At 43.3% G+C, this 16069-nt stretch overlaps 1 protein-coding gene across 1 annotated transcript in view; it reads right to left on the bottom strand.

Annotated features, from left to right (window-relative positions):
• The window catches only part of LOC126426490 (serine/arginine repetitive matrix protein 1-like), a 383690-nt gene that overhangs the window by 9524 nt on the left and 358097 nt on the right, over nucleotides 1–16069 (bottom strand). Inside the window, exons 5-8 of the mRNA XM_050088399.1 lie at nucleotides 15323–15516; nucleotides 7098–7307; nucleotides 5279–5442; nucleotides 1253–1440 (exon numbers count right to left, since the gene is read on the bottom strand). Coding sequence (XP_049944356.1) covers nucleotides 1253–1440; nucleotides 5279–5442; nucleotides 7098–7307; nucleotides 15323–15516 — 756 coding nt within the window. The remainder of the gene's footprint in view (nucleotides 1–1252; nucleotides 1441–5278; nucleotides 5443–7097; nucleotides 7308–15322; nucleotides 15517–16069) is intronic.

Below are 16069 nucleotides of genomic sequence, written 5' to 3'. Positions count from 1 at the left end.
GAGAGTGCATTTTCACAGCTGACAATTTTATGTGCGTGATTCAAGTAAACACGTTTCTGACATCGTTATGGCCACACGACAGGAATTAACAGGCACGGAACATTCCATTTCAGAAATCATTTGGAAATTCAAAATTTCGAGATTCACAGTGTCGAGAATGTGTAGAGGTTAGCAATTTTCAGGCATTACATCTCACCACAAATAAGGCAGTGGCTCACAACCTTCACTTAACAACAAGTTGTGTTTCAATAGATTTGTCAGTGCTAACAGCCAAGTAACAATGTGTGAAATTACCACGGAAATCAATGTGGGATGTACGACGAACATACCCGCTAGGACACTGCAGTGAAATTTGGCGGCAATGGGATGTGGCAGGAGACAACCGATGCCTTAGCTAATGGCATAACATCGCATGCAGTGTGTCTCCTGGGCTCGTGACTGTATCGGTCGGACCCTAGAGGAATGGAAAACTGTGGCCCGATCAGACAAGTTGGTAAAAGCTGACGGTACGTTTCGAGTGTGGCACAGACAACACAATGCCACGGAGCCTAGTTGCCAACAACGCACTGTGGAAGCTGGTGGTGGCTTTATAATGCTGTGGGCTGTGTTTACACGGAACGGAGCGGGTCCTCGGGCCCAACTGAACCGAACATTGACTGGAAATGGTTACGTTTGGCTACCTGGAGACAATTTGCAGCCATTCCCGGACTTCACGTTCCCGAACAATGACGGAACTTTTGCAGATGACAATGCGCCAACTCACCGGGCCGTCGCTTCGAGGAATATTCTCGACAATTCAGGCGAACGATTTGGCCACCCGGATCGCCAGCCACAAGTCCCGTGCGACATTTATTGGGGATAATAACGAGGTAAGTTCGTGCACAAAATCCTGCCCTTGCAACATTTTCACAATTACGGATGACAGTAGAGGCAGCACGGCTCGATATTTCTGCAGGGGACAAGCGACGACTTGTCGAGTCCACGTACCGTCGATTTCCTGCACTACATTTGGCAAAAGGAGGTCCGACACAATATTAGGAGGGATCCCGCGACCTTCGTCACCTCGGCGTACGTCACGAGAATAGGGTGAACTACGACGAATTAAAGCCCCAAACACGGGGGAAACGGTGCCGTCACTATCTAACATACGGTCCACCAGCCCCCACACTTTCGAGGAGTGCACGAATAATATCAGGATTACAAATACGGGTGCAAGAGATTACTCGAAGAATGAACAACGTAAGTACGGCACCTGTGGAAGACAGCGAGGACGTAGACGTGCTGTGCTCGCCGTGCACCGTTCTGCCGGGCACGCCGGTCACCAGGTTGGACACGGACCTGGACAGTGGCACCGAGTTGCCAACAGTCGCGCCGGTCCTCTTCGGTAGGGCTGCCGATGTGCCTGTAGCCGGTGGCAGTTTGCTTCTTCGTGGCAGGGTGCTGGAAGCAGAGAGACAGATAGAGAATTATAAGAGAGTACCTAAGAATACAAGCGGATTATACGGTTCACAGATCATCCGCACACAAGTGTGGGTGTTATGCTTTAATTTGGAACAGGTAGACACTATGAATATAAATTTCTGGTTGCAAAGACGTAGGTGATGAAAGCATTCACAAGTGGTTAAATAGCAATATCTGTGAACCACTATTTCAGCACCCGAATGATGCTGGCGAAGTGAACCTAGTGTTTTTGGTAGAGGAAGAAAGCCTATGTGAGAGTGTACCCAGCATAGTTCCTTAGAAATAAAAGTGTGGAATCAGGGAAAGACTTTACTGCCCAGCCTGAACAGCTAGGACACACTTGAATATGTTAGAAGCTTGTCAAAAGGATGCAGACAGCACTTTGATGGTCGTATAGTTACATGGGTGAAGGGAGCTCTTCTAATGTATTTGTCTGCATTCTGATTGGTGGAACTGAGGCTGTAGTTAGTTGCAGAATACTGTAATATTACTAAAAAGCTTACAACTTAACTCTGAAATGGTGAAAGTATCCACAGTATTAAATTTGTTGTAAGTTATACTCATCTCACAGTAAAAATGGCTCAAGTACTGGTATAGAGGCGAAGAAGACAGCGTAAGTCTACAGACACAATCCAAGATTGCCAAAAAATAAAATTATATAATGGAAGGAAACATTCCACGTGGGAAAAATTATATATAAAAACAAAGATGAGGTGACTTACCGAACAAAAGCGCTGGCAGGTCGATAGACACACAAACATACACACAAAATTCAAGCTTTCGCAACAAACTGTTGCCTCATCAGGAAAGAGGGAAGGAGAGGGGAAGACGAAAGGAAGTGGGTTTTAAGGGAGAGGGTAAGGAGTCATTCCAATCCCGGGAGCGGAAAGACTTACCTTAGGGGGAAAAAAGGACGGGTATACACTCGCACACACACACACACACATATCCATCCACACATATACAGACACAAGCAGACATAGTTGAAGACCATGTCAATGAGTCTGCTTGTGTCTGTATGTGTGGATGGATATGTGTGTGTGTGCGCGCGCGCGCGCGCGAGTGTATACCCGTCCTTTTTTCCCCCTAAGGTAAGTCTTTCCGCTCCCGGGATTGGAATGACTCCTTACCCTCTCCCTTAAAACCCACATCCTTTCGTCTTTCCCTCTCCTTCCCTCTTTCCTGATGAGGCAACAGTTTGTTGCGAAACCTTGAATTTTGTGTGTCTGTCGACCTGCCAGCACTTTCATTTGGTAATTCACATCATCTATATATATATATATATATACAAACACACACACACACACACACACACACACACACACACACACACACACACACACACACACACACACACACACACACACACACACACACAGAGAGAGAGAGAGAGAGAGAGAGAGAGAGAGAGAGAGAGAGAGAGAGAGAGAGAGAGAGAGAGAGAGCGCTTGACATACGTAAAATATGTTCAGACAAGCTGTTACTAAAAAAGTGTACAATGGGGAAAAGAAAAGGCAGATGACACAACCACTACTGATGAATAACATTTTAAATTAGTACACCCAAGTACTACTTTAGGAATAAAATGAAATATTTAGACATCAATATATCCGCCCTACTTTATGTCCCTATTTATTTCGAATGAAACTAATAGGTGTTTTATTACTTCCTCAAAAGCATATTTTAGAATCACCACCCGTCCCATACACATACACCGACCGTCACGTCCTCGACGAAAACAGAGTGCGACAGTAGTGGAGTTGTGGCCCAACTTCCGTGGTGCGCGTTTTGTGCAGCGGCAATGCCGTGGCTGCACAATGGAATTTAGAGTGTTCAGCTGAAATAATTAAAAATTCTTCCCACGTAAGCTTTGCATACTGTATCAGTGTCAGCAGTTCAGTATTGCCAATTTATTTGAGAGTGACAATTCCAAAACTACACGTCATCTCACGAGAACAACTACTGGCCGCATCTTGACGGTTACAAGACAAGCGATGTTTAGAGGACAACTACCTGAGCGAAAATTCAAATTGAGAGACACACACATAATCAGTCTGACCAAATTTCACAAGCAGAGATACTTTTCTGGCTGATATCGTACTGCCAAATTTCGAACAGCCGCAGCACAATCGGTCATATTTATGCTCGTAAAAGTAACTAATAACACCACTAAAATTGATAAACACCCAACTGCAAAAGCTGTGTCGCACATCTTAACTCATTTGGCATATTCCAAGAGTGGATTTCCAGTGTTTGTACTTCCGACATTTTAATTGAGTGACCAACATTTCAACAATAGGTTTTAGTACGTTTCAGCCGATTACATAGCTGGAGTGCCACTAAATGACTCAATGATTATGTCAATTGTTAAGAGTTGTCCATTTGTTACGAAGAGTGCAGCCCAAAGTTACAGTGCTCGACAGACAATATATCTCATTCTGGAAACATCCCCCAGGCTGTGGCTAAGCCATGTCTCCGCAACATCCTTTCTTCCAGGAGTGCTAGTTCTGCAAGGTTCGCCGGAGAGCTTCTGTAAAGTTTGGAAGGTAGGAGATGAGATACTGGCAGAAGTACAGCTGTGAGGACGGGGCGTGAGGCGTGCTCGGGTAGCTCAGTCGGTAGAGCACTTGCCCACGAAAGGCAAAGGTCCCGAGTTCGAGTCTCGGTCCGGCACACAGTTTTAATCTGCCAGGAAGTTTGAGATATATTTGGATTGTACGAGATCAAGTTGGCTCTCCCTGTGTGATTGCGTCCCCAACGGAGTGAAGAATGAACAGTATTTTGTTTTCTACCTGTAACTGGCAGTGAGAGTGACCAGACGACAACTGTCGCACAGAGCTCGAATTCCAAAACCACTCACCGGTGACACAAATGCCCCTAAGAGGAAAACCTGGTGGCAAAGCCATAAAATCTGGACTGGAGTAACGAAAGAGTCATCTGGTCAGGAGTTAGTCTCGTTTCATACTGTTTCTAACTTCTGGCCGAGTATACGTCACGAGCGAAACGTGGCAGGGTTTCGGTGACGATTTGGGCAGCTGTATTGTGGTACACCTCGAGCCCGACAGTCTACAAACTCTAATTACTGCCGAGGATCACGTGATCGTGCAGTCCTAAGATAGCTAGCCCACATTTCTGTGTTTGTGTGGCTTTGTGCAACATTCAAAGTAAGAACGACCATTTATCCCAGGAACTTTTACCCCCGGCACATTACACCACAATAAGTGTTTCCCAGAGCTGATAACAGGACACCTGCCCATTTTGCCTGTAGCAGGACCTCGAACTGGCACCACAAATCACTTCACAGGAAGACTGTCCGTATTTTATTCGTACGGAAAGAGGGAGAATTCCATTCAGACACTTTTCCTCTGTGCATCAAAAAAACTAATTTTTTGAGGTTTGCATTTGTCATCTGTGACAGTTAATCATGAAGTTTTAATTATCACTCAGAAAAAATAAAGTAACGTATTTAGTGTTTCCTTTGCAAGTACATGCCCCTAGCTGTGATATACAATGAAACCCTAGTGGCATGTGGCAGTTTTGCGGCTCGGGACTTTCAATGTGTACTGCTGCTGCGAACTTGTGCAAAAAAAAAAAAAATAAAATAAAATAAAAATAGAATAAAATAAAATAAAAATAAAAAATGCAATTATATTTGTAGTACAACTTTACAGCTACCCGTGTAAAATGCTCATATTCCTCCAATTTCTTGTGCCTAGTAAGTAGTGACCAAATCTGTTGCAGTTTTCATCTGAAGAGATGTCAGAAACAGTGTAACATCTGACTCTAACAGAGGAAAATGGTGTGGGAGAGCAGTCACCTGTTGCTAGTCGGAGGTGGCATCTCCCGGGCGGCAATCGTCTTGTCGCCGGGGTGCGTGTCGGGGCCGTCACTCAGCACGGACGCCTCGTGGTAGCCGGAGCTGTCGGAGGACGTCCGCGAGTGGGTCACCGTGGGGGCAGTCCCGTCGTGGTGTGACACGACCTGCAATGTAATGAGATTGCCCAAATCGAATTCTCTCTGCAAAATCGAGTACATATTTAATTGCAAAACTTTCTCTGTTAGCTGCACACAATTTTATGAAATTCTCCTGAAGTTACACAGAGACAAAAGAGTTGGCCAGTATTTAACTTCAGCAGTAAAAATATATAGCATTGCCAACAAAAACAGCACATAGAACATAGAAATCCTAGCTTTTGAAAATAAATATTCTTTCTAGATGGATGCACTGGCATGGTGATAGGTTTGGGATGGATGGAAAGGATGAGCAGCTCGCTTGGAGTGTAGGGGGGGGGGGGGGGGGGGAAGAAGAGAGAGAGAGAGAGAGAGAGAGAGAGAGAGAGAGAGAGAGAGAGAGAAGAGAGAGAGAGAGGGGGAAGAGAAAGAGAGAGAGAGAGAGAGAGAGAGAGAGAGAGAGAGAGAGAGAGAGAGAGAGTCCTTTCAAAAAAAAAACGTGTCCTTTCAAAAAAAAACGTGTCCTTTCAAAAAAAAAAAAAAAAAAAACGTGTCCTTTCAAAAAAAAAAAAAAAAAAAACGTGTCCTTTCAAAAAAAAAAAAAAAAACGTGTCCTTTCAAAAAAAAAAACGTGTCCTTTCAAAAAAAAAAACAAACGTGTCCTTTCAAAAAAAAAAACAAACGTGTCCTTTCAAATAAAAAAAACGTGTCCTTTCAAAAAAAAAAAACAAACGTGTCCTTTCAAAAAAAAACAAACAAACGTGTCCTTTCAAAAAAAAAAAACAAACGTGTCCTTTCAAAAAAAAAAAAAACAAACGTGTCCTTTCAAAAAAAAAAAAAAACAAACGTGTCCTTTCAAAAAAAAAAAAAAAAAAAAAACGTGTCCTTTCAAAAAAAAAAAAAAACGTGTCCTTTCAAAAAAAAAAAAACGTGTCCTTTCAAAAAAAAAAAAACGTGTCCTTTCAAAAAAAAACAAACGTGTCCTTTCAAAAAAAAAAAAAAAAAAAAACAAACGTGTCCTTTCAAAAAAAAAAAAAAAAAACAAACGTGTCCTTTCAAAAAAAAAAAAAAAAAAACGTGTCCTTTCAAAAAAAAACGTGTCCTTTCAATAAAAAACAAACGTGTCCTTTCAATAAAAAACAAACGTGTCCTTTCAATAAAAAACAAACGTGTCCTTTCAATAAAAAACAAACGTGTCCTTTCAATAAAAAACAAACGTGTCCTTTCAATAAAAAACAAACGTGTCCTTTCAATAAAAAACAAACGTGTCCTTTCAATAAAAAACAAACGTGTCATCAACATACAAACGTGTCATCAACATACAAACGTGTCATCAACATACAAACGTGTCATCAACATACAAACGTGTCATCAACATACAAACGTGTCATCAACATACAAACGTGTCATCAACATACAAACGTGTCATCAACATACAAACGTGTCATCAACATACAAACGTGTCATCAACATACAAACGTGTCATCAACATACGAACGTGTCATCAACAAACGAACGTGTCATTAAAGAAAACATATCATAAAAAAACAAACATATTATAAAAAACTAATTTCATACACAACAAAATGTTATTTGTTACTAAAAGCCCTACATTAGCAGAGTACATTAACTTTACGGAAGTTGCTCTAGCCTACAGAATACGGGAGAGGTTCAGCGCTGCTCACCTGCTTGGAACTGGCTTTACTGATCACCACTGCAGAGTCCCGCTTATCGGCACTGTCGGTGGTGACGGCAGGCGGAGGTGGGGCCGGCCGCCTCTTCCTGGCGGGAGCGCGCGGCGGGGGCGCGGCGGGAGCCGAGTCTGGAGAGCTGGACCTGCCGCCCAGGCTGCCCGACGACACGCTGCCCGTGATGGCACTCACCTCGGTCCCCGTCTGTGAGGAAGGGCGGGGCTAGCTCACTACGGGGGATAAGCAGCAGGAGCGGGCCGTCTAACACACTACGTTACATTGCCACATACAGGGGAACACTTCGTGGCGCTGAACTAAAATGCTTCTGCAAGCCGTACTGTTTAATACCCAGCAACAACTTAAGACTGACTACAGCTTTTTGGTGGAAGTTACATACGTGTCGGTACAGGTGTACTTAACATTAGAAACTAGCTTCAGGTTCCAGGAGAGAATGCCATACGAGGGGCGTTTGAAAAGTCCTTGCAAAAATAAAAACTACTTGCGTGTTTGGGGTAAACCTATTTTATTTTTCAACATAGTCTCCTTTCAGACTTGTGCACTTCATCCAACACTGTTCTAATTTGTTGATCCCTTCCGAATAATAGGAACTGTCCAAGTCTGCAAAATAGCTATTAGTTGCTGCAATCACCTTCTCATTTGAATAAAATCTTTGTCCCTACAGCCATTTCTTCAAATTGGGGAACAAATAGTAGTCCGAGGGATTCAAGTCTGGAGAATAGGCGGGGTGTGGGGGTGTGAAACGAGTTGAAATCCCATTTCCATTAATTTTGCGAGCACAACTGCTGAGGTGTGTGCTGGTGCATTGTCTTGATGAAAAAAAAAAGACTTCTTTGCGGTCCAATCGCAGGCGTTTTTCTTGCAGCTCGGTTTTCAAATGGTCCAATAATGATGAATAATATGCACCTGTAATAGTTTTACCCTTTCCCAGATAGTCGATGAGCATTATCCCTCGCAAATCCAAAAAGACAGTCGTCAAAACCTTTCTGGCCGAAGGAATGGTCTTCGTCTTTTTTGGTGCAGATTCTCCCTCGGTAACCCATTCTTTACATTGTTGTTTGGTCCCAGGACTTTAGTAATGTATCCATGTTTCATCCACAGGGACGAAATGACGTTTAAAGTCCTGCGGATTCTTCCTGAACAACTGCAGACAGTCCTTGCAACACATCACACGATTCCGTTTTTGGTCAAGTGTGAGCAATCGCGGAACCCACCTTGCGGATAGCTTTCTCACGTCCAAATGTTTTTGCAAAATATTATGTACCTGTTCATTAGAGATGCCCACAGCACTAGCAATCTCACGCACCTTAACTCTTCTGTCATCCATCACCATATCAGTCATAACCTCCACAGGGCGTCCAGAACGTTCAGCATGACTTGTGCCCATATGGCCACTACGAAAATTTTGAAACCACTTATGAACTGTTCTAATCGAAGGTGCAGAGTCACCGTAATGTTTATCAAGCTTCTCTTTAGGCTCCTGAGGCATTTTACCTTTCATAAAGTAATGTTTAATCACCACACGAAATTTTTTATCATCCATTTTTTGACAGTCACTCGACTTAATTCAGACGAATGCCGAACACAAAGAAACAGACCAATATGGCTGAAACTTGGTGTGCATCCGCTCGATACGTGCTGGTGGTGCCATCTCTCGTACTTTGCACGGACTTTTAAAACGCACGTCGTACCACAGTCTAACATAACAGTCGCAACACTCACTGCTGTAAGTTGTTGCCGTTTGACAGATGGAGCGACACTAGCGCTCCAAGCGGCAGGTAAGGTGAACGTCAGACGCGTCGTAAGCATAATGTTTGTTTGCATCCATTTCCTACGTAATTTCCCAATTATTCGAGTTATTTTCTTGCCTCCAAGAGTTTGTTTAGCATCAGAAGGCATATATGTTTCTATTAATGATTCTAAAATAAGCGCAAGTATGGACAAAAACCATGAATAGAGTGGCAAGCCACAACACATTCGTGAAGAAACACTTGTGACATTGGACAGAATTGCAGCTTACCACGTTGATATCAAAAGAATATAAACACACAGATTCACATGTAAGAAGCACAGGCATGTACCTCTACATACAAAAGCGATCGACAGCTCGTTTATCGTTCTGTAGGCCTACCGTGTGTGTCATTGTCGCCTGTTGCCACAAGTACGACCTTAATCTTTATATTATTCTAAGTGGGTCAAGCAACTGCCAAATAGTGGCAGAAATATGCTGAAAACATTATAATGAGCTGATTACATTACATTTCACGAAAAACCAAATATTTGAATAATTTTCAAACAATCTGTCTGTAGGCACTTTCCTTGTCCCGCAATAGTTTCGCTCGATCTGCACAATCTGACACTTCACACGCTTTTGTAAGACACGGACAGCTGCACTTAATCTAACCACTTTATCGTCAAAGCACGTCTGTGGTGACGATTCGCACGAATCTGGCACTGATACATGGAGAGCTGAACTGGCTGCTTCTGTGTCATAGGACTGTTTTACAGCTTTAGATTGACTGTCGAATCTTTGTGGCAGTTTCCTCTTCATCGTCAGTAGAAGTGGCTTATTTGGGATGTCAAACAGTGTGGGTACTGCATTCCACACGAGTTTGTTATTGTCTGCGTTCATGAACTGGTTTTCTTCGAAATGTAGCGGGCAAAACCTAATATTATTATACAGTAAACTGGGTCTTTCTTCATAAGGTTTTCTCGTCTGCTATTAACTAGCCATTTTCTGCTCCTAAAACGAAACATTTATCATTTATACACATATAGTTTGCAAGTGAATCCTTACGGTACAGTTTAGTAGCATGATGGTATATACCTCTCAGGATCCTTAGGAAACCTAAAAAGAGACAGCTATGGTGTCTTCTTCCTGTTGTTGCTGCAATTTATTGCGCTACAAACGCTCCCGATGGTAAAAATCGTTGTATAAATCAAAATAAACAATCACTATTTGCTTTCACGAACGCGCCGAACTCAGTTCAACCTACCGGCCGCTTGGGGCGCTGCTGGCGCTGTAGCCAACAAAATCGTGGCGAAGTGTCGCGACTGTTATGTTAGACTGTGCCTCGTACATTGACAGAACTCTTACCATTCAACAAGCGATTGTTTCAAATTCACAATGTACTTCAAAATTTTACTCCCTGGGCTATAAGAAAGTTTCCCGTCTGTTAAACAGGAATCTCACGACCAACAAATTGGCTTCCCAGTGCACACAGAGGCAGGTACGTTCCACGTGCCTGTTACGTTCCAATATGTCACAGTGCTCAGAAACTGTCTTAAGGCAACGAGATCCACTGGGTGGTGCCTGGACCTCATATTTTCTCGTTGTGCATTACTCCACACCCACAGAGCAGTTGGCAATGGCAACATTATTCCAGTTTTCCTCTCAGAGAGGTTTAGAAATACGAGAGGGGAACCCAAAAGAAGCCGGACTCCGAGGGCGGTGCCACTCGTACACATAGTGCAGGGTTCTCACGCTAGATGGTATTAGTCGAGACCTTCATGAAACAGCTGTGCAGACGGCGTCAGTGTAGTAGAGATGTGCAAACTGAAACACGTAACTGTTTCGAAACAAATGAAACGGTACAATGTAATGTTCCGATACGCTGTTTCGAAACAGTGAAACAGTTTGTGTTTTGTAATCTAATAAACCTACACATTTTATCATCTTGAATGTCTACTGTATAAGTATGTCCATATAAACACAAATGAGGTGCGAGAGCGCTAATCATATCGCAGAAAGTATGAAACTATCAGTTAGGCGTCTTGGCAGTTTCGTATATCATGCAGCAAATGCGCTGCTTTCGTGTCGTGTGACTTTCATACATTTCATTTGGCTGAGGACAGCCATAGCTGAAGACAGAAGAACCACCACGAACGGAACTGGAGGTGGGAGCAAACTGCAGAAACTACGGATAAGCTACCGGGATTCCCACATTATGTTAGTATGGGTAATATACCCATCCTGCTAATTTCCATCCACACAAAGGGAATCATTTTGGATAATAGGCACAGTGACTATAGACTCACAAATAACGCCAAATAATTCGAATAAATAACAAAATATAACAGAAAAAAATTTTGTCTTGCAAGGTGTTTCGAACCGTTACTATAAATTCGCCATGCTTCCCAGCACTTCCCGTTCACCATTACACTATCAGTGATATGTCACACAGATTTCTTGCAATTATACAACTATCACTATCAGTGATATGTCAAACAGATTTCTTGCAATTATACCTACATCAAATATATGTGTATGTCTAATAACTGTCACTCTACGCCTTTTTTTTATTCAAAATGTTGTAGGCTTACTTGCGTTTCTTAATATGATTACTGAACATGAACAGAGAAGCGTATGTTATAAAAAAAGTGTAGTTTAACTGAATGATTTTTACATATTTATTATTTTGATTTATGCGTTGTTTTATTGTTTGGTTAGTGTTTATAAAGCAGATGTTACGCCATTTCGGAATAGGACAGTCAGCTAGAAACGGAGCTTTATTTTCGGATATCTTAAGCTTCATGCTATTGCTTGTCAAAAAGATTTCGACACTCTTTAAAGTGTTTCATGAAGTGGTATGTTGTGTTTCAGTACCTGTGCCGAGCCCGAATCTCGTCCGACACAGAGCGGAATGAAACATCGCTGTTTCGATACAATTAGTCCGTTCTAAGCACAGGTGGACTGAAACAACCTTATTTTGAAACAACGATTCAGTTTCTGTGTCTGGCTCGAGATCGAATCTGGTCCGGTTATCCGAGACAGGGGCGGAATGAAACACCACTGTTTCGAAACAGTGAAGCACAGCCGTTCCGAAACACTGAAACAGTTCCACGTATCGATACACTGTATCGAAACATAGAAACAGTGGCCAAGTCTACAGTGTAGAGCTTAACGTGCAAGTGTCGTATTGGGTTTCTCTGACTGTTGGCGGCTACCTCTGCGAAGTCGTTATGGCAACTTTAAAAGAACAAAGAGTGTGTGTGAAATTTTGTTTCCTGCTTAAAAAAACTGCAACGGAGACGGACCAAATGTTTCAGGAAGCTTTCCAGGAGGACGCTATGAGCCGCACACAGGTTTTCGAGTGGTTTGGGCGCTTTAAACGTGCTGAGATGTGTGTTGAAGACCAAACTCGTTCTGGACGCCCTTCGATATCGCGAAACGAGGAGACCATCGAAAAGGTCCGCCAAAAGATCAACTAGGATCGTCCCCAAACGATCGACCAAATTTCTGCAGAGACAGGAATCAGTTGGAGCTCGTGCCAGCGGATTTTGAGTGAGTATTTGCACACGAGACGTGTTGCTGCTAAATTTGTTCCGCTCCTTCTCACACAGGAACAAAAAAGCATCCGCACGAATGTGTGTCAGGACTTTTAAAACAGGGACTGCACGTGATCCGAACTTCTTGAAGAAAGTCATTACAGGGGATGAGAGTTGGTGTTACGGGTATGACCCAGAAACCGAGCAAGCGTCAAGCCAGTGGAGGACTCCCAACTCTCCCAGACCAAAAAAAGCCAGGCAAGTGAGGTCAAATGTGAAGACGATGATCATTGTCTTTTTTTATGTTCGTGGAATTGTGTATCGGGAATTCGTACCCCCTGGCCAGACTGTTAACCGGTACTTTCACTTGTATGTTTTAAGGCGTCTGCGAGAGGATGTGAGGATGAAACGGCCGGAACTTTGGCGATCAGGTGACAGGTTTCTGCATCACGACAACACTCCAGCACACACGGCCTTACGAGTGACCCACTATTTGCCATCTCGGAGGTGGTCTGTCGTGCCCCACGCTCCGTATTCGCCGGACCTAGCCCCGTGCGACTTTTTCCTATTTCCGCGAATGAAAAAAAAAAAAAAACTCGAAAAGGGGAGTGTTATGACGACGTGGAGGCGGTAAAAACAGCTTCGCAAATGGCACTGGACAATATCAAACTTCAAAGAGTTCCAAACATGCTTCTAACAGTGGGAAAAAGCGACTTCACAAGTGCATCGCATGTAATGGAGAGTATTTTGAAGGTGACTGAAGTAATTTTGTAAAAAAGGTTCATCAATAAATTTTTTTATAACAACAATCCGGTTTCTTTTGGGTCCCCCCTCGCAAGACATCACAGGATGTACGGATCAAGCCTCCTCACTGGCTTGTCAGTGTCAACAATTTCTGAATGAGCTCTTTATGCAGTGTGCAAAAACAGACCCAAGAACAGGAAATGTACAGTCGTGGACAAAACGAGCGAGACCCCTCGCCTTTTCGTTATGCTGATCCGCACAGCTTTAAAGTCTGCTACACAGCATAACAGGCAAGGCGACGAAGTGCTACCAACATACTATGCACAGGCGTGAAATTGACAGGCTATCCGAACTTTGTCAGACTGTTTTCAATCTTGTGTATGACTATGCTGATTAGTGTGTTAAACACAACACGTAAATATAAGATGTAAATGAAAGAAGAAACGCTAGTTACTATGAACTGTACTAATAAAAATGAATTTCAGTTTCTCGAGACAACATAACTGTTTTAGTAAGAGGAAGTACCTCAGGTCGTTACCAATTAGCGAAATATTATGCGGCTGCGAAACGGTCTGTGTCAACGTTCAGACCAGGCATACTGCATTACCGTTGCTGACCTATCATGAAAATGTGCAACTTTTGCAATGCATGAAGATTCATAACGAAATTCAGTCAAAAATCATTCAATGCCACACGTAAGTCAATTCAGTTATTGACTGAAGCGGAAAAAGTAATCAGTAAGAAGTATGAAATTCTACAACACCTTCATATTTACATCCACAGGACGCCGGTAAAGAATGAAGATAGCAATAAAACGTATTGGGGGCGCGAGAATTTCTTACAATTGCTTTACTGCCAGTCTATTTGCCTCCATCGAGATTAGAACCGAAAACAAACCAGACCTCCCTTGCAGTAGCAAACACCTTTCACTACTCTAGCAGACAACCCACGCAAACAGCCCTCTATTATTACCCCAGACTTGAATAATCCGGCAATTTCGCAATGAAAATGGCAAAATGATCTTCAGTTTCCGTTGCACAGAGCTTTCTGGACTCAGAAACAAGCATTTTCTACCTTGATGTCACCGCTTATGTGACAATCATTCGGGATGTTTATCGAAATGACAAAATACTGTTGTTAGCGAGTAGGATAATTCTGCTGCCAAACGTATTCTACAGTGTTTCGATCTCTCCATTAGACTCGCCACAGCCAGAAAACGTTCATTAGCCGAAGTGTTTCTTAAGCTACCTGGCAATGGGAATATTCGCACTTCTAAAACGCGGTGGCATTAATAGTGTGATCTGAATTACCACGTGCATAGGCAAATGGATTTTATTTGCATTACTGTAAACGTGATACGGATCGAAAGCATAGCTACGAGTAATATGCTGATGTATCGACTGCGACTAGAACATTTCCAATAAAGAGTAGAGGGGCTTATTTATGCGGCCCTCATCTTCAGTAACTGTCGTAGCTATTATCGTTGTTAGGATTTCGTCACCTAAATCGGTAAAAATGGAACCCTACTAGTCTCACTTTCTTGACCGTCTGTCTGTCTACCCAGCCCTTAAAACCCGTTTTGCTAATTAGTAACGATTTTGGGTACTTTGTCTTAGTAAAACAGTTATGTTATCTCGATAAGCTGAAATTTATATTTTTATTAGTACATTTCATATTGATTAGCGTTTCTTCCTTCATTTGTATCTTATATTTACGTGTTGTGTTTAACTCACTAATCAGCATTAATATAGTCATAATCGTGATTGAAAACAGTCTGAGAAAATTCGGATAGTTTGTCAATTTCACGCCTGTGCATGGTATGTTGGTGGCACTTCGTCGCCTTCCCTGTTATGCTGTGTAGCAGACTTTAAAGCTGTGCGGATCAGCATAACGAAAAGGCGAGGGGTCTCGCTCGTTTTGTCCACGACTGTACAACATGGGAGGTTATAATTGCTTATTTATTGATGTAGCTACATTAGGATGATTGGACCATCTTCAACCAAATCATCATTGGCTCTCCCTTCCCCCCCCCCCCCCCCTCTCCATGTACCACTAAACAAGACTATTTCAAAAAGTTTAAGCCAGTTTTCAAGTTTGTACATGGACCCGACACAGCACCTTTAAGTCGAGATGCCTACTTTGCTGAACAGCAGCAGTAGCCTACATGTTTACAGCCTCCGGGGGCCCACCTGGCGGACTGTGGGGGGCGGCGGCGGCGGCGCGACGTGTCCGCGCTGCTGCTTGGCGCGGCGCCGCCTCCGCTCCTGCTCCTTCTGCAGGGCCAGCGCGTCCGCACCGCTGGCGTCGCGCGCCATCACGCACACCTCCGTCAGCCCGTAGTCGCCCAGAGTCAGCTCCGGTCGCAGTCTCTCCTCCAGGTTTACTGCAACAAATCACGAGTGGGGTTCACTCTTCAGGAGGCTTATGCAAACCATTGAACCCATATGTGTACAGGGGAAATTGAGAAAAAGAGCTGCTTTCTTGCTTGTTTGGTAGTGACACACATAATTACTTCTGCTCTGAAGGGAAGGTATACAAAGAAATCTGTTCTACAACCGCGGCACCCTACTATGGCTACATGTAGGAAACCTTCCTAGCCTCCCGAAACCCCAAACACCTGGTGTGGCTCGGGTTTCATTGTGATATCTTTATGATCTGGACTCTTGCCAAATGCACTCTATTCTCATTCCCTCAGCATCTTCTCCCCCACCCACTTCAGCTCGTACTATTCAACGCAGTGTGCCACCTTCCTGGATATTGACCACCTCCTCTCCGATGGCTCCATCCACACCTTCGTCCACATTACGCTGACCAACCAGCAATAATTGTGCGTTTACACAGTCGCTATTCCTTCCACATCAAAAAATTCCTCCCAGCAGCCTTGCCACCTGGGAAGTGAGTATCTGCAGTGACAATAACTCCCTTTCCCCGTATGC

This window comes from Schistocerca serialis, chromosome 11, assembly GCF_023864345.2.
Source record: "Schistocerca serialis cubense isolate TAMUIC-IGC-003099 chromosome 11, iqSchSeri2.2, whole genome shotgun sequence".
NCBI classification, from domain to species: Eukaryota; Metazoa; Arthropoda; class Insecta; order Orthoptera; family Acrididae; genus Schistocerca; species Schistocerca serialis.
The sequence above is the reverse complement of the archived record's forward strand: the minus strand, read 5'-3'. Positions and strand labels throughout refer to the sequence as shown.